This window comes from Pan paniscus, chromosome 2 (genome assembly GCF_029289425.2).
Source record: "Pan paniscus chromosome 2, NHGRI_mPanPan1-v2.0_pri, whole genome shotgun sequence".
NCBI classification, from domain to species: domain Eukaryota; kingdom Metazoa; phylum Chordata; class Mammalia; order Primates; family Hominidae; genus Pan; species Pan paniscus.
The window spans coordinates 40,454,869-40,480,215 of record NC_085926.1 but is presented as its reverse complement, the minus strand read 5'-3'; the positions used below and the strand labels follow the sequence as shown (position 1 = coordinate 40,480,215).

General features: G+C 43.7%; 1 protein-coding gene and 1 non-coding gene across 9 annotated transcripts; one reads left to right on the top strand and one right to left on the bottom strand.

Annotated features, from left to right (window-relative positions):
• Nucleotides 1-700: 700 nt before the first annotated feature.
• On the bottom strand, nucleotides 701-16,410 carry ZNF620 (zinc finger protein 620). 8 transcript variants are annotated; one of them, XM_055109703.3, is made up of 6 exons: nucleotides 12,186-16,404; nucleotides 11,948-12,020; nucleotides 9,555-9,673; nucleotides 6,765-6,891; nucleotides 5,845-5,958; nucleotides 701-2,558 (listed from the first exon to the last, which is right to left on the bottom strand). In XM_055109703.3, the coding sequence occupies exons 4-6, from the start codon at nucleotides 6,796-6,798 to the stop codon at nucleotides 1,555-1,557; spliced, it is 1,152 nt and encodes a 383-aa protein (XP_054965678.1). In that variant the 5' UTR covers nucleotides 6,799-6,891; nucleotides 9,555-9,673; nucleotides 11,948-12,020; nucleotides 12,186-16,404; the 3' UTR covers nucleotides 701-1,554. The 8 variants fall into 8 exon arrangements, with proteins under 8 accessions (XP_054965678.1, XP_057157675.1, XP_008949758.1 ...); XM_057301692.2 differs by having other exon boundaries at nucleotides 9,555-11,210; nucleotides 12,199-16,404; XM_008951510.7 differs by lacking the exon at nucleotides 9,555-9,673 and having other exon boundaries at nucleotides 12,124-16,410.
• Nucleotides 16,411-19,310: 2,900 nt separating this feature from the next.
• On the top strand, nucleotides 19,311-19,422 carry LOC112439336 (U5 spliceosomal RNA). Its single transcript, XR_003027635.1, has one exon. It is a non-coding gene; the product is annotated as a U5 spliceosomal RNA (small nuclear RNA).
• Nucleotides 19,423-25,347: the final 5,925 nt, after the last annotated feature.

Genomic DNA, 25,347 nt, shown 5'->3' with positions numbered 1-25,347 from the left:
TACAAATATTAATGCATTTAATCCCCAACACAAACCTATGAGGTAGATTAACTGTCATCCTCATTTTACAGATAAGGAAACTAGTGCAGTTTTTGTAACTTAACCAAGGACAAACACCTGGACTCAAACCAAAGTCTGCCTGGCTCTGTATTATTAATCACTACTCTCTGCTTCCTGCAATGGGCAAAATCAAGCTGGCTGCCAGAGGGGATGCTAAAACCTAACACATTTACATCTTCCCTCATTTCCACAAGTAACAGCAATAATGGTAGGTTCTTCCATGATCATAAAAAATAACTAGATGGAATTGCAAGAAAATGCTGCCTGTTTTGAGGTCACTTGAAACAGCAATAAGAATAAATTTAAGACAAATGGTGCCTTGCACCTGACTCAAAGAGTATATACATCCTGACTTTTGCAAAGGCACAGAGTACAACTGTCTAGTGAAGACAAACTGAAGAATAAGTAGGGTGGGTGGACACTGAACCTGAGATAGGTCTCTGGAAGTTTGCACCCTACTAGGAATGTCTTCCAAGATGCATTTGGCTCCACATGGGCAGGGCCCATTTTTGAATTTAGGAGACTTCTGACATACGGACTGCAATAGGGAATCCATATATCTGTCTTTTTATTTACTGGTTTACTCCTTGTGTAGTGTTGCACATATGAGAAAGGATGCATGGGAGATAAAGATTTCAGATTTAAAGGGTCTGAAATGCCTTTATTCTATACTTATACTTCAGAGTATAGAATTGCAGGGGAAAACATTTTCCATAAGAAGTCTGAAGGCATACACATTGTCATCTGACTTTGAAGGTTGCTGTTGAAAAATCTAATGCCATTTTCATTTTTTACTGTTTTTGAGACAAAGTCTCACTCTGTCGCCCAGGCTGGAGTGCAGTGGTGCGATCTCAGCTCACTGCAACCTCTGCCTCAGGGATTCAAGTGATTCTCCTGCCTCAGCCTCTCTAGTAGCTGGGATTACAGGCTTGCGCCACCATGCCTGGCTAATTTTTGTATTTTTTTTTTTCAGGAGAGACGGGGTTTCACCATATTGGGCAGGCTGGTCTCGAACTCCTGACCTCATGATCCACCCGCCTCGGCCTCCCAAAGTGCTGGGATTACAGGCACGAGCCACCGCGCCTGGCCCCACTTTCATTTCTGATCTTTTGTTTTCTCTCTCTAGAAACTTTTTAGGGTCTCATTTTTTCTCCATGATCCTCTTATTCAAACTTGGTGTTTTCATAATTCACAGCAATTTTCCTTAATGTAGGTTTCCCTTGAATCCATCCTGCTGGGCACCCAGCATGTCCTTTAAATCTGGAAACTTACATTTCCTTTTATGTTTCTAAGTTTGTTTGTTTGTTTGTTTGTTTTTTGGTCTTCTCTAACCATAAAGAGACTTCATGTTGGGGAAACAGGTTCAAAAAACTTAAAGAAGAGTTCATGATGAAAGCCAAGTGTCTAACCAGGAAGGACAGCGAGGACACTGATAAAAAGCATGAAAATAAAGAGAAAAAAGGAGAGGCACAGTGGGCCTAACTATGGATAGCCCTATGCTTGGACAGGTGTCTTCTGAGTGTGTAGTTTCTGATGCAGAATGAATCTTCCACACCAGCTGAAGGTTTTACCACACACTTTACACTCATAAGGTTTCTCGCCAGTGTGAACTCGCTGGTGCTGAATCAGGGTTATTTTCTGATTGAATGCCTTCCCACACTCCTTACATGCAAAGGGCTTCTCCCCAGTGTGAATTCGCTGATGCTGAGTCAAGGCTGTGTTGGAGCTTAATCGTTTTCCACACTCTTTACATTCATAAGGTTTCTCCCCAGTGTGCATTCGCTGATGGACAGTGAAACTTGAGCTGCAACTGAAAGTTTTCCAACATTCGTTACATTCATAGAGCTTCTCCCCAGTGTGGAACCTCTGGTGCTGGAGGAAGACAGAGCTGCTACTGAAGGCCTTGCCGCACTCCTTACATTCATAGGGCTTTTCTCCAGTGTGGATTCTCTGATGCTGAATCAAGGCTGTGTCTGAACTTAAACCTTTTCCACATTCTTTACATTTAAATGGTTTCTTTCCAGTGTGAATTATCTGATGCCGAATAAGCAATGAGTTATATCTGAAGTATTTTCCACATTCTTTGCATTCAAAAGACTTTTCACCAGTGTGACATTTCTCATGTCGGTGGAAGTCTGCCATTCGAATGAAATATCTGCCACATTGTCCACATTCATAAGATATCTGACCACTAGGATTTGTCTGATTTGTAGTGAGTTGTGTGCTGACAGTAATATTTTTTCCTAATTTCTCAAACTTCTCTCCATTCTTGACCTCATAGGCCTCATGGTGCCTGGCTGAGGTATCTGTGAAATGTCTCCTCTTTGACTTTGTCTTAATTATCCAATGACCTTGGGGCTGCTCTAGGCTGCTCCCAAAGTCAAGGTGCTGGGAAACATTCCCTGGCAGGCCCCCCACCATCAGTCTGAAGGACTCTGTTTCTTTGGACACATGATCCTTTGGAGTTAATCCTTCCTTCTCAGTTCTGGCCTCATCCCCTATCACAAAAAGAAAATACAAGTGTCAGTCCCTGATATCACACACACACACACAATATCTGTGCTGAAGAAGAAACAGAATCAAGTGGTTCTAATTTGCCCTGAATATAGGGATATTTTCTAATATGCTCACAAGATGGCTGCCTAAGATCACCACACAACAGAGCCCTGCAAGGGACATGAAAACTCTATGAGACGGGAGGGAAGCAAGGCCAGGAGGCATTCCCATAAACAGTGTGAAAACCAGAAAACTGCAAAGACTGTTAATTAGGGCAGAAAGACTAAGAGAAAAATGAATGAGGTGGATAAAGATGCAAACATAAAAAAAGTAACAAATGGAAATCCATAAGTGAGAGGAAGACTCCCAAGATTAGAGAAGGGGCAGGCTGAGCAGTTCAAGCACTACAACAGGTCCCACAGGCTGAGATTCCTTAAGAGATGCTTGTTAAAAGACATCATGCATGTCATAACCTTGAAAAGAGAGCTGATCTCTACCATCAAGCTGGCTCTAGTAAAGCAGCAGGCTCCCATGCAGTGGTTGAGGACGCCATGCATGGCAACCACCACAGCATCCAGGAGAAAGGAAGGTTTGGAGGCTTGCCTTTAAAACCAAAAAGCACTGGAAATGTGAAGAACTCTTCCAAGAGTGAATGTAAGTCCCAAAGAGGGCCTGGTAACGATGCTTGCCATTTTTCCTAAAAGGTCTCATAGGTTGTGCATTTGTTTAATACAACAGTTTGAAAAGTGAACTACTAAACTCACATGATAATAAGGGAAAACCAAAGAGAAATATTCCCTCCACTATCAAAACCTTTTGCAGACTAAGTAAAATCTTCAGCCTGCATGCATTCACAAAAAATTGTTCAGAAAATATTTTTACTCAGATGACGTAGGGTCCTGAGGTCACATCCAGAAAGGTACAACTTAAACTCAAGACTTGGGAGTGGATCAGTAATGGGCATTCTCTGCAGAAGAGCACAGAAAATTTTCACAGGCAGAGAAGGGGTGAAGCAGAATAAGAAAGATTTAAAAATATACTATGTTTTATGTATTTATTTATTTTTGAGATAGAGTCTCGCTGTGTCACCCAGGCTGGAGTGTGGTGGTGCAATCTTGGCTCACTGCAACCTCCACCTCCTGGGTTCAAGTGATTCTCATGCTTCAGCCTCCCCAGGAGCTGGTACTACAGGTGCACACCACCATACCCAGCTAATTTTTGATGTTTTTGGGTTTTTTTTGAGACAGAGTCTCGCTCTGTCACTCAGGCTGGTGTAGGGTCCAGCCCTACTGGGCCTCTGGGTTTTTCTCCTCATGTGCAGAGACGAGAGATGGTAGAAATAAAGACACAAGACAAAGAGATAGAAGAAAAGACAGCTGGGCCCGGGGAACCACTACCACCAAGATGCGGAGACTGTTAGTGGCCCTGAATGCCTGGCCGTGCTGTTATTGATTATGTACAAGGCAAAGGGGCAGGGTATGGAGTGAGAGTCATCTCCAATGATAGGTAAGGTCACACGAGTCACATGTCCACCAGACAGGGGGCCCTTCCCTATTTGGTAGCCGAGGCGGAGTGAGAGGGGGACAGCTTACATCATTATTTCTTCTAGAAGGCAGAGCCAGGTGTACAGGGCAGAACATGAAAGTGGACCAGGAGCGTGACCACTGAAGCACAGCATCACAGGGAGATGGTTAGGCCTCCAGATGGCTGCGGGTGGGCCTGACTGATGTCAGGCCTTCCACAAGAGGTGGTGGAGCAGTCTCCTCTAACTCCCCCGGGGAAAGGGAGACTCCCTTTCCCGGTCTGCTAAGTAACGGGTGTCTTCCCAGGCACTGGCGCTACCGCTAGACCAAGGTCTGCTAAGTAAGGGGTGCCCTCCCAGGCACTGGCATTACCACTAGACCAAGGAGCCCTCTAGTGGCCCTGTCCCGGCTTGACAGAGTGCTCACACACTTGTCTTCTGGTCACTTCTCACAGTGTCCCTTCAGCTCCTATCTCTGTATGGCCTGGTTTTTCCTAGGTTATAATTGTAGAACAGAGATTATTATAATATTGGAATAAAGAGTAATGCTACAAACTAATGATTAACAATATTAATATATAATCATATCTATAATCTATTTCTAGCATAATTATTCTTATTCTATATATTTTCTTTATTATACTGGAACAGCTTGTGCCCTCAGTCTCTTGCCTTGGCACCTGGGTGGCTTGCTGCCCACAGGCTGGAGTGCAATGGTATGATCTCAGCTCACTGCGACCTCCACTCCCCAGGTTCAACCGATTCTCCTGCCTCCGCCTCCTGAGTAGCTAGGATTACAGGCACGTGCTACCACGTCCATGCTAATATTTTGTATTTTTAGTAGCGATGGAGTTTCACCATGTTGGCCAGGCTGGTCTCGAACTCCTGACCTCAGGTGATCCACCCACCTCGGCCTCCCAAAGTGCTGGGATTACAGGCATGAACCACCACACCCGGCCATATATATATATATATATTTTTTTTTTTTTTTTTTTTTTTTTTAGTTGAGACGGGGTTTCGTCATGTTGGCCAAGCTGGTCTCGAACTCCTGGCCTCAAGTGATCCACCTGCCTCGGCCTCCCAAAATGCTGAGATTACAGGTATGAGCCACCATGCCCAGCCTATTTTTAATTCTTCTATCAATAGCCATCGAAGTGAGAAAGTTATTCACCTTTAATTTACAATAAATTTTGCTTCAGAAATTTTTTTAAGTATCTGTGGGGGAAAGATGAAATAAGAATCAAAGGATATTGGTGACTGTTGAAGCATTATGCTGGTGTTTGCATATATTTGAAAATTTCCATTATAAAAACAAACTTTTTATTCTTTAAGTCAGTGCTTAAACAATGTAGCCTATGATATGCAGATGGCCAGCCATGTTGCCAGAAGCCTATTTTCCTCCAAAGGTGGCTGACATCCTCATCTTTGCAAAAACAAACTGGCAGAAAAATAAAATGTTTTCATGTGACAGAGAAGAAATGAGCTGGTTTAAGTGCTGCCCAATCAGACAGTCTCCCTTGGCAGGTTGTGAGGAGGACAGGCAAAGACGAATATGCAAAGAAATCTTACAGTCATTCCTGTCTTAAAAGAGACTGGCCCTTCCCCAGTTGAGGTAGGCTACCACCATGAACTCAGAGAATCACATGTAATGATTCCACAGGAACAAAAACAGTCTCCCAAGAGAAGAAACACTTCTTGCACAATGAAATGTGAAAACAAGAAAGCAAGCCAAGCCAAAAAGGCAGCTAGTGGGTTCTCATGCTCACCTGGACAGATACCTCTGAGAGCCTCCCTGCCCATAGGTTCCCAGGGATCGAGGCCCCATGGCAGTTCCCCTTGCTCCAGCTGGGAGACCAGAACAGGCGTGGTGAATGGGAATGCTGCCCAGGGAGAAAGAAACAGGAAAAGGTAAGGGAAATCAGGAACCAGGATCCTCTTGCAGCCCCCTTTATCTTTATCTGCTGAGCCAGGTAGTGAGAGACAAGGTGAGTCAGGGAGAAACTTAATCTATGCTGCTGGAGGACAGAAATTTCCCACAAAGTGGCACAGAGTCCCAGAATAATCCCACGCTCACATAAGGGAATCTCAAGTTTTCTTCAGAGAACTTGGAAGACACAAGGGGCTTTGCTGTGCTCCCAAGAGCTCCTTTACCCCCCCATGTTTTGGGTACAGCCCCTCCCAGGGTTGGAGGGACAGGCGATTTCAAAACCTGGGAACGCAGGGCTCTCTCCACCCAGAAACTTCCAGGCAGCTCAGCCTTCAGGGCAACAGAGAGTTATTAGAAACCCCACAAAGTTCTCCTGCCAGGAGCGGTGGCTCACACATGTCTTCCCAGCACTTTGGGAGGCTGAGGCAGGAGGATCGCTTGAGGCCAGGAGTTCGAGACCAGCCTGGCCAACATGGAGAAACCCCATCTCTACTAAAAATACAATAATTAGCCGGGTGTGGTGGCGCCCACCTGTAATCCTAGCTACTTTGGAGGCTGAGGCAGAAGAATCGCTTGAACCTGGGAGGTGGAGGTTGTAGTGAGCCAAGATTGCGCCATTGCACTCCAGCCTGGGTGACAGAGGGAGACTCTTGTCTCAAAAAAAAAAAAAAGAAAAAAAGAAACCCCACAAAGTTCTAAGGAATAAAGAAGCCAGGATGCTCAAAGGGCAGAGGCCAAAAACAAGAAGAAATGTCTTACCCAGGGAAGCCACATTTGCATAATTCTCCAGCATCACTTCCCTGTACAGGGCCCTCTGCACAGAGTCCAGGCTGGCCCATTCATTCTGGGTGAAGTACACAGCCACATCCTCAAAGGTCACTGGTTCCTAAAACAACAAGTTCCTGCTCAAACCCTGTGTGAGGGCAGAGGATCAGGCTAAGTAGTGGGGCAGAGATCTACTGGGTCTAGTGGTATTGCCAAGGACAGTTATCCAGCACTCCACCATGAGGCCAGCCCTCAGCCATCTTTGCCCGCACCAACAGGGGAGTCCAAGGGTCATTGCACCCCTTTGTGGTCATCCCCAGCAAACAGCTCTATTTTCATCTGCTGATCTCTGCTTGCCTCCACTGTGTGCCCATCTGTTCCTCTGGGCTCCTTTCCCCAGTGTGGGTTTTGTGTGCACATGCACAGGGGACATCTGTATAAACACAGTGAATAACACTTTTGTACTGATCTTCACTCTCTCCCTAACCCCATTAAAGTGATAGTAACATAATAGCCCAAGAGAAGAGTCAAAGCAGGCTGGGCACAGTGGCTCACGCCTGTAATCCTAGCACTTTGGGAGGCCAAGGCAGGCGGATGGCTTGAGACCAGCCTGGCGATGTTGCCAACAGGGCGAAATCCCGTCTCTACAAAAAATACAAAAATTCGCCAAGTGTGGTGGTGCATGCCTGTAGTCCCAGCTACCTGGGAGGTTGAGATGGGAGGATCACCTGAGCTTGGGGAGGTCGAGGCTGCAGTGAGCTGTGTTTGCACCACTGTACGCCAGCCTGGGTGACAGAGTGAGACCCTGTCTCAAAAAAAAAGAGAGAGAGAGAGAAGAATCAAAGCCAACTAGAGGTATAAACAGAATTTTAGAAGGCAGAAAGAGAATGAATGATAACTAGACTAGAAAAGCAGACAAAGATGAAACTCAACTTCTGGCAGAAGGGGAAGCAAACAAAAAGGGGCCCAATTCACACCACAGAACTAAGGATGAGCTAAGGATTTTGTAAATGTGCACTGTTGTTTATAACTTGGTAAAATATTCTATCTCCTTAAAAGCAACATAGAGAAGGAAGGTCCAACAAAGTATTTAGGACAATGAATGAAAAATATCTACACATAGGCATGTAACTGAGACATCTCAGAAAAATGAGAATACACAACAGATCCTACATGCTTTCAGAGAAGGAAAAACAACACACACGAAGACTGGGAAGTCGAGATGGCAACAGACTAAACACCAAAAGTAAAAGGGTAATGTTTTTGAAAATGCAGGGATTACAGATTACACCTGTAATCCCAGCCCCTTGGGAGGCCAAGGTGAGAAGATTGCTTCAGCTCAGAAGTTCGAGACCAGCCTGGGCAACATGGTGAAACCCCGTCTCTACAAAATATGCAAAAATTAGCCATGCAAGGTGGTGCTCCCAGCTACTCGGGAGACTGAGGTGGGAGGATCACCTGAGCCTAGGGGAGGTTGAGGCTACAGTGAGCCGTGATCGTGCTACTGTACTCTGGCATGGGTGACAGTGGGACTGTCTCAAAAAAAAAAAAAATGCTAAGGGAAAACTTCCAGTTCTTATCTAGGTGGAATCACGGGGGCTGGATTTCCCCTCCTGCCTGAAACAAAATAACCAGACAAATTATATAAAACAATTTTCAAGATATCATGCAAAAAACGACAACAATCCCTGAGAAACAGGAAAGAAAAGAAGTGAGCCCTATAATTCCCTAAGCTACTACCCTGAGGAATTTCCAGGCTGCAACACAGGAAGGGGGAACTGAGGCAGAACCTGGCATATTTCCTTGTAGAGTCTGAAGAGACCAAGGCAGCTTGAGTTTATAGGACAGAATGCCAGAGAGGAGAGGGCTGCATAGAGATGGAATCTCAATTATCAGCAGAAGGTCCCTTTAGAGTATTAAACAAAATACAGATCAGTACATGGGTATGGGAAAACTAACCAAGGCCAGAGAAAGGATCATTTGGAAAGACTGAAAAGAACGATGCCTGATATTTACACACCATTAATCCTATGGAAAATAGGAAAAAAAGAGCCAGGCACGGTGGCTCATGCATGTAATCCCAGCACTTTGAGAAGCTGAGGTGGGCAGATCACTCGAGGCCAAGAGTTCGAGACCAGCCTGGCCAACATGATGAAACCCCATCTCTACTAAAAATACAAAAAATGTGCCAAGCATGGTGGTGTGTGCCTATAATCCCAGCTACGTGGGAGGCTGGACACAAGAATCACTTGAACCCAGAAAGCGGAAATTGCAATGAGCCAAGATCATACCATTGCACTCCAGCCTGGGTGACACAGTGACTCTGTCTCAAACAAAAGAAAAAAAAGAAAAGAAAGAAAATAGAAAAAGAGAATAAAAGGAAACAAAGAACAGATGGGACCATTAGAAAACAAGTAGAAAGATGATAGGCCCAGATCCAGCCATATCAATAATGGTATCAAATGTAAATAATCTAAACATCCCAAAAGGCAAACATTGTCATATTGGACTTTTAAGCAAATAAGAACCTACTATCTGCCACCTTCAAGAAATGTACGTTAAATATAAAGACAGGGATAAATTAAAAGCAAAAGAATAGAAAAAGATATACCATGACAACATTAGCCAAAGAAAACTGTAAGGCCAGGCATGGTGGCTCATGCCTGTAATCCCAGCACTTTGGGAGGTGGAGGCGGGAGGATGGCTTGCATCTAGAAGTTTGAGAAGAGCCTAGGCAACCTTGTCTCTAGGAAAAAGAAGACAGCCAAGCACAGTGGTCTGTACCTGTAGTCTCAACTTAGTCTCAACTCCTTGGGAGGATCACTTAGGCCTGGGAGGTGGAGGCTGCAGTGAGCTGTGATTGCACCACTGCACTCAGCCTGGGAGACAGAGTAAGATTGTCTCTAAGGAAAAAAGAAAAAAAAAAAAAAAGCTGCAGTGGCTAAATTCATATAAGACAATGTAGATAGGTAGACAGTCCATATTCTGGGCCATAAAAGAAAGCTCAATAAAATCAAAATGATTCAAGTCATACAAAGTATGTTTTCTGACTGTAATGCAATTAAATTTGATATCACAGAAAGACTCCTGGAAAATCCCCAAATATTTGTAAAGTCAGTAACACACTTCCATAAGAATGTACAAAGTATTTTGAACTGAATGAAAATGAAAACACCATGTACTAGAATTTGCAGGATAATGCTAAAGCGGTACTTGGGAGGAAATGTATAGCACTAAATGCCTATTTTACATAACAAAAAAAAAGAAAGATCTCAAATCTGTGACTTCAGCTTCCCCCTTAAAACTAAAAAAAGAATAGCAAATTTAACACAAAATAAATATAAAAAAGACATTAAAGATCAAAGTGAAAACTAATGACATAAAACAGAAAAGTAATGAAACCAGAAGCTAGTTCTTAAAGAAAAATTAATAAAATTCATAAACCTCTAGCCAGTGACCAGAAAAAAAGAGAGAATACACAAATCATTAATATTAGTAATAAAAGAAGTGACATCACTGCAGGTAATAAAAGATAAGGACATATTATGAACAACTTTATGTGAATAATTTCTACAACTTAGATAAAATGGATAAGTTCCTTGAAAGGCACAAGTTACCAAAACTCATTTAAGCTGGGCATAGTGATGCATGCCTGTAGTCCCAGGTACCTGGGAGGCTGAGCGGGGAGGATTGCTTGAGCCCAATTTGAGGTCAGCCTGGGCAACATAGAGAAAACCGTTGTCAAAAAATAAAAATAAATAAATAAAAAGAGATAACCAGAGTAGCCCCTATATCTACCAAAGGACTCAAAACTGTACTTAAAAACCTTATCAGAAAGAAAACTCCATGCCGAGATAGCTTCACTGTTGAATTCTACCAAACATTTAAGGAAGAAATGCAGTCAACTCTACATAAATTCTTCCAAAATATTAAAGAGGAGGGAATATTTCTCATTCTATGGAACAAAGACATCACAAGAAAACTGCAAATCAATACCTCATAAACATAGATACAGAAATTCTAAATAAAATTTTAACAAATTAAATTCAATATATAGTACTAATAAAATAATAATACACCATGACGAAGTCGGTTTTATCCCACCGCAGAGTTGGTTTAATATTTGAAAGAAAAATAATGTAATTCACCACATTAACAAAGAGAGGCTGGGCACGGTGGCTCACGCCTGTAATCCCAGCACTTTGGGAAGCCAAGGCGGGGGAATCACGAGGTCAAGGGATCGAGACCATCCTGGCCAACATGGTGAAACCTGGTCTCTACTAAAAATACAAAAATTAGCTGGGTGTGGTGGCGCGTGCTTGTAGTCCCAGCTACTCGGGAGGCTGAGGCAGGAGAATCGTTTGAACCCCAGAGGTGGAGGGTGCAGTGAACCAGGATCGCGCCACTGCACTCCAGCCTGTCGATAGAGCAAGACTCCATCTCAAAAAAAAAAAAAAAAAAAAAAAATATGGTCATCTAAATAGACACAGAAAAAGCATTTGTCAAAATCCAACATCCATTCCTATAAAAACTCTCACCAAAGTAGTACTAGAAGAGAATGCCTGATAAAGGACATTTACAAAACAAAACAAAACAAAAAAGCAAGAAACCTACAGTGAACATCAGTCTTCAGTGTGAAAGATTGAATGCTTTCACCTTAAAAGCATAAATAAGACAAAGATATCTGCTCTCACCACTTCTGTTCAATATTGAAATAATGCTTCTAGCCAGTGCAGTAAGGCAAGACAAAATAAAATAAAAGGCATCCAGACTGGAAAGAAAGGAGTAAAACTATCTTTACTCATAGATGACCTATGTAGAAAATACAATGGAATCTACAAAACAGTTACTAGAATTGCTATACTGAAGAAGTAAATACTTCTCCAAGCCTGCGGACTAGGGTGAAAGGGGTCTTTATTGGATGTAATAATGCAGATTTCCACATTTCATAATTTTTATTTTTAAGCTGGCTTCAAATGCCAAATCCCAACCAATCCCCCCACACTCACTAGTTTTCTAGTCTTAATTTGGGCATTCTCACCTCTCCATCTCTCTCATAGTGACAGATGCACAATAGAAGCCACTGGCCTACACAACTCAAGATCTGAATGCAGAGGTGACACCTGCTCTCTCTTGACATCAAAAGGGTGGGAGGGAGGGAGAGGATGCTCACTCACCTGGCGCCAAGCGGTCTGGAACATGGCTGGCGTCCCAGCTTCACACACTGCCTCAGGGTTCGGAGAAGTGAAACTGAAGAGAAAATAAAGAAGCACCGGTGAGATTGATGCTGCCTTGCACCCCGCAAATGCCCTCTGTGCTACTTGAGCCCCTCTCCTTTCCGCCAACTCCTCACCCCAAAAAGCAAAGGGGTTGCAAAACCAGGCAGAACAAGCCCCAGGGAAACCAATCAGTTACCCGGACCGCGAACCTCTTCAGCTCGGACCGCGAATCCCGCGCGGCGCAGGCGCAGATAAAGCGTGGAAATTCCACCTGCCGCCGACACCGGGGAAAGCTTGAGACCCTCCGCCGGAAGTGCGTTTTCCATGCCCCTCCTCTCTAGGAACCTGGGAAGTTGCCAGTCTCTGTGGTTTCCTACCCCAGCCGCCAGCGCCAGTGTCCCTACTGCCTGAGACAACACGGGCCCGAGCGGGCGGCCCCAGGCAGGGGTCCTGCAGCGCCCACACCTGGTAGCTCCTTCGGGGCATGACGTCTGGCCAGCTCAGGCCGCAGAATGGTTACTATCCTGGGTATTATTCGTGGTTATCTGGCATTTGCCACTCTGGGTGTCCTTCCAGATAATGAAGGGACCATCGCCCCCTTCACATGCGCCAAAACTGTCTGGATTGTGTGGGTGCGCTGCAGTGGGAAAAGTGGGTGTGGGGAAAGTCGAACCCATTACTCAGAAGGCCGAATGTGTATGGACTACGTAGGTCCAGAAACCCAGCTGCACCACTTGCTAGTTGTGTGATCTGCAGCAAGTTTCTTTGCCCCGGTTTCCTTGTCTATTAAATGGGTATTATGATGGTGGTACCAACCTCTTGAGGCTGTTCAGGGTTAATTCATTAAATTAGTTAATTGATAGGTAAATTATTTACAGTTGTGCCTGGCACATAGTATGTACTCGTGAGTTTGTATTGTTTTGTTTTCCAATTGTGTTTTTTGAAGACACAAAATAGGTGCTGCTGGGACTCCAATATGTGGCGTGCTTTAGGGAAATAGATTTTTTTTTTTTTTTAAGGACAATTTTCGAAGTTTAGCGAAAGAGCTATTAACATTTGGCTTAGAGCCCTTTCCTGCCCTGTACTGGGATGTGTGTCCCGGTCCAGCCTGGAGACAGATTTTAGTTATTCCTTCCACAGGAATTAGATTTATCCACCACTTTCAAAACAAGTCCTGCCATGGAGAGTATATTATGTATCTACTGCTGGATAATAAACTACTCTAATGCTTTGTGGCTAAAAACAATAAACATTGTTATCTTTTGACAGTTTCTGTGGACCCAGAATTCAAGAGCAGCTTGGCTGGGTGGTACTGGCTGAGGGTCTCTGCTGAGGTTGCAGTCAGGTGTCATGTGGGGCTGAAGTCATCTGAAGCTTGACTGAGTTTGGAGGATCCACCTCCAAGGTGGTTTACTCACATGGCTGTCAAGTGGGTGCTGGTTGTTGGCAGGAAGCGTCAGTTCCTTCCCATGTGAGGGTTTTCACAACATGGCATGTAGCTTTCTCCCAAAGTGAGCAATCCAAGAGGCCAAGGCCAAAGCTTTTATGACCTAGTTTTGGAAATCATGCATCATGATTTCCTCAATACATTCTCCTCAGATTAGTCATGATTCAGTGTGGGAAGAGATACACAAGGTTTGAATGCCAGGATATGAGAACCATTGGGAGCCATTGTGGGGCCACCTATCACAGAGATTTTAACTGTCACAGAAACAGTTCATTTTATAAAATCTATAGTATTTTCACTTTAAAGTTTATGCACAGCACTTGTTTTAAATAATTAGATTTCCAGAAACAATGGCATGACAAGGACATACATGTGCATACTGTCCCTTCGCTAAACCTATTAAAATGAACATTTACCATGAGTGGGTGCACATAAACGCACATACATATACACCACAAATTCTAAACAGTATTAGCCAGTGGAAAAAAACATGATAAATTGGACTTAATCAAAGTTAAATCTTCTGCTTTTCAGAAGATACTTTTAGAGAATGAAAAGACAAGCCACAGACTGGGAGAAAATACTGAAAATATTTGATAAAAGACTTGTTTCCAAAATATATAAAGGACTCTCAAAACTCATAAGAAAATAAACCAATTTTTTAAAATAGGCAAAAGATTTGAACAGATACTTCACCAAAGAAGATATATGGAAAGCAATTAAATATTTGAAAAGATGCTCAACATTGTTAGTCATTAGAGAAATGCAAATTAAAACCGCAGTGAAACAGTATTACACACTTACTAGAAAAGCTAAAAGTAGAGACAACATCAAGTGTAGGCAAAGATGTATCAGAAGTGGAACCCATACAATACTGATGGAAATGTACAATGGCACAGTCTCTTTGGAAAAACTTTGCAGATTCTTTAAAAATTAAATATACACCTACCTTATTATCTAGCCATTTCACTCTTGTTATTTACCCAAGAGAAATGAAAACATATGTCCTTCCATTACAAAGACTTGCATACAAATTTTCATAACAGCTTTATTTATAATAGCCAAAAACTGGAAACAATTCAAATGGCCATCATTTGAGTTAAATTGTGGCATATCCATACAGTGGAATACTACTCAGTAATAACAAGGAATGAACTAAGTAATAACAAGGAATAACAACATGGGTGAATCTCAAAATAATTCTGTGGTGTGAAAGACATCACACCAAAAAAAATAATAACTTTAAAAAGAGTACATACTGTGTGATAGCATTTATATAAAATTCTAGAAAAGGAAAACTATAGTAAAAGAAAACAGATTGGTGGTTTCTTGGGGCTGGAGGCAGGAGAGGAGCAGGCTGGAATGGAGAGATTATAAAAGGGCATAAGGAAACTTTTTGGGGTATGATTATGTTTGTTATCTTGATTGTGTTATTTTTTGAGAGACATATACATATGGCAAAACTTATCAAATCATACACTTTATGCATGGCTTATTGTATGTCAGTGATACCTCAATTTAAAAAATATATACATACTAGAAAGACAACATAATCTTAAAATGGGTTGTGTCCTTAAATCTAACCCTAGTTCTAATCCTGATAGGACAAACTTGAAGGAAAAAGCCATTCATCAGGGAGGAGAATCTGCAGGCTGAAAGTGCTCTGCTCTCTAAATTCTAGGAAATTTTAATGGGGAAAAACCAGCAACAAGACATATCCTAGTGAAATTACGAAAATTTAAGATTTAAAGTTCTGCAAATTTCCAGACTGAAAAGGAAGCAAAATCAGGCTGCCTCAGACTTCTTCTTGGCAATATTAGATGCCAAGACACACACATGGAGCAGGGTCTGGAGTAATGCTTCTCAAACCTTAGTGTGTCCACAAAGTCACCTGGTAGCATTGTCAAAGAGTAGAGTTTGATTCAGTGAGCTTGTAGTTCTGATAAATCTCCCAGGTGATGCCAATGCTGCTGGTCTTCAGGTGACAATTTGAGTAGCAAAGGTCTACAGAAGTGGTTATTTGGCTGGGCGCGGTGGCTAACACCTGTAATCCCAGCACTCTGGGAGGCTGAGGCAGGCAGATCACCTGAGGTCAGGAGTTTGAGACCAGCCTAGCCAATATGGTGAAACCCTGTCTCTACTAAAAATACAAAAAAAATTTAGCTGGGCATGGTGGCACATGCCTGTGATCCCAGCTACTCAGGAGGGTAAGGCAGGAGAATTGCTTGAACCTGGGAGGTGGAGGTTGCAGTGAGCCAAGATCGCGCCACTGCACTCCAGCCTGGGTGACAGAGCAAGACTCCATCTCAAAAAAAAAAAAAAAAAAAAAAAAAGGTGGTTCTTTGTAGAATCACCTTATAATTACCTAGGGAATTAAAAAAAAATACTGATACCTGGGACCTGCTCCCAGAGATTCTGAAATAATTGGTCTAGGATTCAGCCTAGGCATTGGTATTAAAAAACAAAAACAAAAACACAACATCCCAAGTGGTTCTAATGGGCAGTTGGGTTAAGAGCCTCTGGCATGGAGTGTTGAGGGAAATGAACTTAGTCTAGGAAGTATATGCTCAACATGGCACGGTCTTTGTAGAGTATCTATCAGCATACAACAGCCCCTTTGACTGCCCTCCTCACCAACAGCAGTGAGTCCCAGATAGCTGTGTAAATACTGTGTAATTCTGCTCCCCCACCCATAGTTGAATTAATCAAGAATGAATATATGATCTGAGTGGGGCCAGACCACACTCTCTCCCTGTAATTAGGAGGTGAGATAACGAACAGTCATTCCTTAGCAGGGTCTAACTGTGGACAGCCCTACTCTTGAACAAGTGCCTTTTTTTTCTTTTTGAGACAGAGTCTTGCTCTGTCACCCAGGGTGGAGTGCAATGGTGCGATCTTGGCTCACTGCAACCTCCACCTTTGGGATCAAGTGATTCTCCTGCCTCAGCCTCCCAAGTAGCTGGGATTACAGGCACCTGCCACCACACCTGGCTAATTTTTGTATTTTTAGGAGAGAGGGGGTTTCATCATGTTGGCCAGGTTGGTCTTGAACTCCAGGTGTGAGCCACTGTGCCTGGCCTTGAACAATTGTCATCTGAATGTTTAGTTTCTGGTACAGAATGAATCAGAATTCAAGGCAATCTTGGAGCTTCAGTTTTTTTCCGCACTCCATCCATTTATACAGCTGCCATCACCGTGGAGTTTTCTGATGCTAAAGAAGGTGGGTGTTCTGGCCGGGCAGGTGTTTCATGCTTGTAATCCCAGCACTTTGGGAGGCAGAGACGGGCCAATCACTTGAAGCCAGGAGTTCGAGACTGGCCTGGCCAACATGGCGAAACCCCGTCTCTATTAAAAATACAAAAATTAGGACGGGCACGGTGGCTCACGCCTGTAATCCCAGCACTTTGGGAGGCCAAGGCGGGTGGATCACAAGGTCAGGAGTTTGAGACCAGCCTGGCCAATATGGTGAAACCCCATCTCTACTAAAAATATAAAAATTAGCCGGGCATGGTGGTGGGCACCTATAGTCCCAGCTACTTGGGAGGCTGAGGTAGGAGAATCGCTTGAACCTGGGAGGTGGAGGTTGCAGTGAGCTGAGCTCGTGCCATTGCACTACAGCCTGGGCGACAGAGTGAGACTCTGTCACAAAAAAAAAAAAAAAAAAAAAAAAACAAAAATTAGCCAGGTGTGGTGTGGTGACACGCACTGTAATCCCAGCTACTCGGGAAGCTGAGGCAGGAGAATTGCTTGAACCCGGGAAGCAGAGGTTGCAGTGAGCCAAGATTGCACCACTGCACTTCAGCCTGGGTGACAGCACGAGACTCCATCTCAAGAAAAAAAAAAAAAAAGAAGGTGGGTGTTCTGATTAAAAGCTTGTCCATTCCCTACATGGCGTACCGTTTCTCCCTATATGGATTTTCTGGTGCTGTGAAAGTTCTGACCTATATTTAAAGGCTTTTCTACATTCTTTACAATTGTATGATATCTACCCAGGGTAAATTCTCTGATGTTGGTGAAAGACTGACCTTAGTTTGAAACATCAGCTTCACTCACCACATTCATTAGATCTGTTCTGTGTGAACTCTCAGATTTGTAACAAGGTGCATGCTGTCACTAATGATTTTACCTAATTTCTTAAACTTCTCTTCTGAACAGTGGAGGGACCTATATTGCCTGACTGATACATCTATGAAACCTCTCTTCTTTGTCTTTTTCTTCCTTGTGCAATGACCCTGCTGCCACTCTAAGCTGCCCTAATGGTCAGAGTGCTAGACTGCATCCCTTGCTGATGTCAGTCCTTGGGGTTCTATTTCTTCAGAAGTTGGCAACTGTGGATTAGTCCCTTAATGACAATTCTGGTCTTATCTGGTGACATAACAAAAAGAAAAGACAAGGCCAGACATGGTGGCTCGCACCTGTAATCCCAGTACTTTGGGAGGCCGAGACAGGCAGATCACTTGAGGTCAGGAGTTTGAGACCAGCCTGGCCAACATGGCAAAACCCCATCTCTACTAAAATACAAAAACTAGCTGGGCATGGAGGTATGTGCCTGTGGTTTCAGCTACTTGGGAGGCTGAGGCACAAGAATCGCTTGAACCCAGGAGGCAGAGATTGCAGTGTGCCAAGATTGTACCACTGCACTCCAGCCAGGGTGACAGCAAGACTCAGAAAGAAAGAAAGAGGGAGGGAGGGAGGGAGAGAGGGAGGAAGGAAGGAAGGAAGGAAAAGGAAAGGAAGGAGGGAAGGAAGGGTCAAATTTCAATCATTAGCTGGGCTGGAGGAGAATGTCAATCAAGTGTTACTAGGTTACTTTCTGAGTATATGGTTTCTTCCCAACAGACTAAAATGGCTGCATAAGGGCCAGAGGAAACAAGGACAGAGACCTAATGGGATCCCACAGAAAACTGAAGATGCTGGTAATTAACAGGATGGGTCAAAAGAGGAGCTATTTTGTTTCCAGAAGCAGGGCGACAAGAATTAAAGAGTGTAGAGGGAGATGAACAGGTCCCTTCAAGATGGGAAGGAGGTTAGAGAAAAGAGTGAGGTGGAAGAGGGAGAAGCAGCAGCAAGAGCATGGGAAGAAGAAACAGGATGTGCCTGGGTCTGGAGGAGAGGGCTAGGTGAGCAGCTGCAGCACCACACCAGATCCAGCAGATTGAGAAGCACAGACCAGGAACCGAGGGTTCCAACACCCAACCAACGACTCTTACTTCCAGAAAATTCTATGTTCAAATATTACCCATGAAATATTCTGTGGTAAGAGAGAAAATCTTCATCAGAAAGTTGCCTGATACCGAAAGCAGATAAGAAAGCTACTGGCTGCATAAGGAATATTCTTAGTTAATCTACAATTTTAGAAGGCTATTCTTTTCATTAATGAAGGCCATTAGTGGACTAATCAGATGACCTATAGCTGCAGCAAAGAGGATTCACAAGTAGATGCAGAAGGACTGTTGGGAAGTTTTCTTACCGAAATAGCCTTAAGTCCTAGGGCAGGGTCATTACTGGGAAGGGAGTGCTTCAAGGTAATGGTGGGGCTGGATTGAAAGGCACTATGCTATAAAAGGATTCTGTATAGTTTGATTTGAAATTGGAACAGGCTGAAAATAAGAAGAAAAGCCAAAATATATGTCTCTGGTTTTTTTTATCTTGTTCAATTAATTTATTTCAAATGAAGAAAGCCAGTTTCCATCCAGTTACAATCATGAATTCCTCAGAGTTTATTTTTAGGTCAATATTTAGAAACAGCATTACATTTTCTCACAGAAACAATGAACAATAATGATTATGTTTGCTTCCAGGCTAGCTCACAGAAGCCTATATTCCTCTAATTGTAATGAAAACACATCTTTGTATTGAAAATAGTAGAAAATTATACTCTGGTTTCTCTTCAGATCATATAAATATTTTACCTTTTACTAAAGATTTCCATGGAGAGGAACACCTCTGAGTCTTAAGATACCATCTCATGCCAGTTAGAATGGCGATCATTAAAAAGTCAGGAAACAACAGATGTTGGAGAGGTTGTGGAAAAATAGGAATGCTTTACATCATTGGTGGGAGTGTAAATTAGTTCAACCATTGTGGAAGACAGTGTGGTGATTCCTCAAGGATCTAGAACTAGAAATACCATTTGACCCAGCAATCTCATTACTGGGCATATACCCAAAGTATTATAAATCATTCTACGATAAAAACACCTGCACACGTATGTTTATGGCAGCACTGTTCACAACAGCAAAGACTTGGCACCAACCCAAATGTCCATCAACGATAGACTGGATTAAGAAAATGTGGCACATATACACCATGGAATACTATGCAGCCATAAAAAAGGATGAGTTCACGTCCTTTACAGGGACATGGATGAAGCTGGAAACCATCATTCTCAGCAAACTATCACAAGATCAGAAAACCAAACACTGCCTGTTCTCACTCATAAGTGAGAGTTGAACAATGAGAACACATGGACACAGGGAGAGGAACATCACACACCAGGGCCTGTAGCTGAGATTATAGGCGCCTGCCACCACACCTGGCTAATTTTTGTACTTTTAGTAGAGACCGGGTTTCACCATGTTGGCCAGGCTGGTCTCAAACTCCTGACCTCCAGTGATGCGCCCACCTCAGCCTCCCCAAGTGCTGGGATTACAGGCATGAGCCACCGTGCCCGGTGACCCTATCTCTTAAAACAAGCAAACAGACAAAAACAAAAACAAAGAGGAAAAGCAGGAAGGGAAGCTCACAGGTTCTCTCACTCCCCAGAACAGACACCTCTCAGGGCCTCTCTGCCAAGCAGCACCCAGGGATCTGGGCCCCATGGTATTCCCCCTTGCTCCAGCAGAGATATCAGAACTTGTTTTGGGAATAAAATGTTTCTCAAGGAGAAAAAAAAGGAATAGGAAAATGTGGGGAGTCAACCAGAGTTGATATCTGGAACTCTTTTCAGCCCATCTTCTGCCTTTAGCAAGTGAAGGAAGAACTGGAACACCCAGGAGAACAAGTGAGGTGGGATTTCAGGGAAAGTGGAGCACTCTACAGAAGAAGCCCAACTGTCTTACTCAGGAAGGAGCGTAACACATCTGGCCCTGTGAGAGTGTGGGCTGAAATAGTGGTAGTATCCCACCCACATGGTAGGAGGCTAAGATCTCAAGAAAACAGGGATGGTGTAGGGACAGAGGGCTCAATTAGGGCATCAAAAAAATTTTCATTTCCCATTGTGCCCAAAGCAGAGCCTCTACTAGGGAACTGGGGACATCTGTTTCAATACTACAGAGAACCTAGGGCTCTCCCTGGCCAGCAGTCCCTGAGGGGGGTGAGTTAGGTAACTCAGCTCATGGAATTCTGAAAATGAGCTTATGAGAGATACCTCAGCCTATAAGAGGAAAGAAGCCAGGAAGCTAAGTACAAAGGCTGAGTCCTAGAGAGGGCGTCATCCGGAGAAGCAACAGAACTATATCTCCCATACCATCTCTGTACAAGGTCTTTTGAGCAGGCATCAGGCTGGCCCATTGTTTGTAGGTGAAATAGAAAGTTGTATCCTTGATGGTCACTAGTTCCTGAAACAAAAGATTCCTACTCAAGCCCTGGGTGGGAACGTGGGAAGGAAGCAGATGCGCTGTAGATAATTAGATGGCCAGATGAAGACCAACATAGAAAATCAATAGTATACCCCAAAATTCAGTTGGAAGATGGACAAGACCTATAGCGCACACATGCACGTGTGCACGCATGCGCGCGCACGCACACGCGCACACACACACACACACCCCTTCACTGAAAAACATAAAAGAAGAACTGAATAAATAACAAGAGAGAACATGTTCATAAGTGGAAAGCATTATTTTTCTAAAACTGTCATTTCTCATTTAATCTATAAGTCACTGCAATCCCAAAGGAAATAATTTTTTATTCTAAAGTTCTAAAGAATCTGGATTATGAAGCTTATACAGAGGGACAGATGAAAAGACTAGTAAGAATATTTTTGGGGGAAAAAGGAAATTTGCTGTACCCATATATCAATCCATACTATAACATTACAGTAATCATTTCCTGACTGTCAGGAGATCAAGACCATCCTGGCTAACACAGTGAAACCCTGCCTCTACTAAAAAATACAAAAAAAGTAGCCGGGTGTGGTGGCGGGTGCCTGTAGTCCCAGCTACTCGGGAGGCTGAGGCAGGAGAATGGTGTGAATCAGGGAGGTGGAGCTTGCAGTGAGCCGAGATCACGCCACTGCACTCTAGCCTGGGGAACAGAGCAAGACTCCGTCTCAAAAAAAAAAAATTTAGCCAAGCATGATGGTGCATGCCTGTAGTCCCAGCTACTTGGGGGACTGAGGCAGGAGGATGGCTTGAGCCCAGGAGGTTGAGGTGGCTGCAGTGAGCCAAGATCTCCCCACTCCACTCCAGCCTGGGTGACAAAGTGAGACCCTGTCAAGAAAAAAAAAAAAAAAAGAGGAGAGGAGGATTTGGCCTCCAGGGCATGGCATCATATAGGGAAATATTAATAGCTGTTTGTATCTCTTTATAAGCCCTCACCATTCCTAGGACCTTGTCCAGTGGGGCTGGACTGGTAAAGATGAATCTAACCATCTCCAGTCTGTGCTCCATCGCCATTCCCTCTAAAGTCCTTGTTAACACAGCAAGCTTTGACATACTGAGTGTTACCCTCCCCCAAGGGGAAGCCTACAAACTAGAGAAGTAGCCCAATTTCACAGTCTCAAGTGCAGAGGTGTATTAGCCAAGCTTATTATAATTTGGACTGAACTGTAAGAGGCAGAGTTCTTCCCCCACAGCTTGTTAACTGCTGTTAAGATATAAAGAACAGGCCGGGCGCAGTGGCTCATGCCTGTAATCCTAACACTTTGAGAGGCTGAGGCGGGGGGATCACGAGGTCAGGAGTTCGAGACCAGCCTGGCCAACTGGCAAAACCTCATCTCTACTAAAAATGCAAAAATTAGCTGGGCGTGGTGGCACATGCGTGTAATCCCAGCTACTCTGGAGGCTGAGGAAGGAGAATCACTTGAACCCGGGAGGTGGAGGCTGCAGTGAGCCAAGATCACACCACTGCACTCCGGCTATGGGAGCAAGGACCCCTCTTGGAGAAAAAAAAAAAAAATATATATATATATATATAGAGAGAGAGAGAGAGAGAGAGAATGGGGAGTTTATGGAATGAGATGTGTCTGAAGGTGCTACTAAGAAATCTCAGCTTGGAAAGATGACGGCTAGGGGCAGGGGCATTCAAGGAGAGGCAGGAAATACCCTACCAGAGACCTATTCTGGTAGAATAGGAGATTCCAGAGACTTATTAGGAGGAATGGCAGTAGAGACAGAATTAAAGGAGAAATCATGCAGCCACACAGTTGTTGTTACCACCAAGACAGCTTCCATATTGGAGTGGATATGAAAATACAAAAAAAAAAAAAAAGAAGAAGAAGGAGAGGAGTGAGGAGGGGAGGGGAAGGGAGGGGAGAGATAACCAGAACTGAATCAAATGGAGAGCTATAGCCAGAGAGCCAGCCTTGCTACTGTTGAGTTGCTTGCACACATATATCCCAAACAGAAAGATCCAACTCACTCAGCTATGGCCAGAGGTGGCTGTTTACCCCAAAGACAGAGCCCCAAGGAAATCAGAGGAGACTATATCCCCATTTCCCTAACCGCACCAGCGCTTCCACCCACTGGCTATCACAAACTGTCATCAGAGGAAGATATGAATGCAGTCTGAGAGATCACTGAGAGCCAAAAAACGTTAATAGAGTATAATCAACACAAAGGCAGAATGAATTGTCAAAGATAAATTTATGAAAGTTTCCAGGCAGAAGAGAAAAAAAAAAATCCTGAAGCTTCTCAGTTATCTTAGTTGTCAGGAGACATGAAGCAATAGAAATGAGGGAAAAGACTGTGATCTAATTAGCAACAGGCATCTTTTGGGTGTCTGATCAGCCTGGTTTACCACCCCCTCCCAAAGGATGGGGCCCTGGAAGCTTCATTTACATCACATGACCCAGCCCCCCGGGCCATAGGAGCAGACCAGAAGTGAACACCCAACCCAAACTGAGCAAATCCTATTCTCTCTGCCAAGAATTAGGAATTAAGTCTGAGAGATTCTAACTGAATTTGGGCTGGTCTCTGAAATGGAGTTGTAAACTTAGGACCTCTGGCAATTTCTGCCCTATGCCTAGGATCAGAGAAAGCAGGAAAGCAAAGAGCAAAAAAGGGATCAGAAGTGAGGAAAGAGCTGAGATTGAACCTGAGTGTGCTGCCTGTTGTTCCTGATTGCTTGGATTTTCCACGCTCCAGAACTTCTAGTTGCATTCTTGCCTTTGGGTGCCGGGGTACATGCAGAAATCCTCATAATAAATTAAGTGTATTTAAGTTAATTCAAGTAGGTTTCTGCTATTTTTAAACAGAATCCTAAATAGCACACTTAGCTAAGTCACTGTTAAAGGCAAAAGTCTGAAAACAGCACAACTTAGTTAATAGCCATCCGTCTTTCCTGAAGAAAGTGGACATTCCTTACGCAAATCTTGAACTAGCAAGTAGAGGGGAGTATGAACTGTTTCTGCTCAAATTCTCACATAAATATTTGGGTTTCTTCCCACACCAACAACCAATTCTTCAGCTCTCTGGACACCAGCTAGGTGTCTAACAATTCAACTCTGGCACTAACTACCCAGAGTTAGCATCAAACCATACAGGTTAAAGGCTCAGTCCCACAAGACTGTCCCCACTTCAGATGCCAATCATAAGTTCTGGGCCACTGTACTTCTGTTCCCGTAACCCTCTTCTCATGTTTGATAATGTGCTAGAATGGCTCACAGAAATCAGGAAGGCACTTTACTTCCTATTACTGATTTATTATAAAGGACACAACTCAGGAACAGCCAAATGGAAGAGATACAAAGGGCAAGGTATGGAGGGAGGGGCATGGACCTTCCATGCACCACCCTTCAAGCACCTCCATGTGTTCACAAACCTGGAAGCTCTCTGAATCTCCTTGTTTAGGGTTTGTATGGAGGTTTCATTACATAGGGATGATTGATTACATTATTAGCCATTGATGATTAGCTCAGCCTCCAGCCCCTCTCCCCTTCCCAGAGGTTGGAGGTTGGGGTTGAATGTTCCAGCCCTCTAATTATTCCTTGATCTTTCTGCCACCAGACCCCATCCCTAAGCTATCTCAGGGACCTCAGCTACCAGTCATCTCATTAGCATACAAAAGACACACCACTCTGGAAGTTGTAAGGGTCTCAGAAGTTCACGTGCCAAGAACTAAGACTGAATATTATAACAAAAGATGCTCTTATTACTAGGAAACTACAAGGATTTTAGCAGCTTTATGCCAGAAACTGGGGAAAAGGACAAATATATCTTTCTTATTGTATTACAGTATCACAAGGGGAAAAGTCAGTATGTTTAGCTATAACCATTTCACTTTCTGAAGAAATAGAAGGCCAGGTGCGGTGGTTCATGCCTGTAATCAGAGCACTTTGGGAGGCCGAGGCAGACAGATCACCTGAGGTCAGGAGTTCGAGACCAGCCTGGCAAACATGGTGAAACCCTGTCTCTAGTAAAAATACAAAAATTAGCCAGACGTGGTGGCTCATGCCTGTAATCCCAGCTACTCAGGAGACTGAGGCAGGAGAATCGCTTGAACCCGTGAGGCGGAGAGTGCAGTGAGCCGAGATCACGTCGTTGCATTCCAGCCTGGGTGACAGAGTGAAATTCCATCTCAAAAAAAAAAAAGAAAAAGAAAAAGAAAAAGAAGAAATAGAAACTCCTTGGGGCTGGGCGCGGTGGCTCACACCTGTAATCCCAGCACTTTGGGAGGCTGAGGCGGGCGGATCACGAGGTCAGGAGATCGAGACCATCCTGGCTAACACGGTGAAACCCTGTCTCTACTA

Bases quoted from the DNA above. Each gene is read 5' to 3' on its own strand.
- ZNF620 (XM_008951510.7), bottom strand. From the start codon at position 11,971: ATGTTCCAGACCGCTTGGCGCCAG. The intron at 5,959-6,764 runs GTAAGACATTTC...CTCCCTGGGCAG, and splicing joins TGCAAATGTGGCTTCCCTGG to CATTCCCATTCACCACGCCT. The intron at 2,559-5,844 runs GTGAGCATGAGA...TTTTTGTGATAG, and splicing joins TCTCAGAGGTATCTGTCCAG to GGGATGAGGCCAGAACTGAG.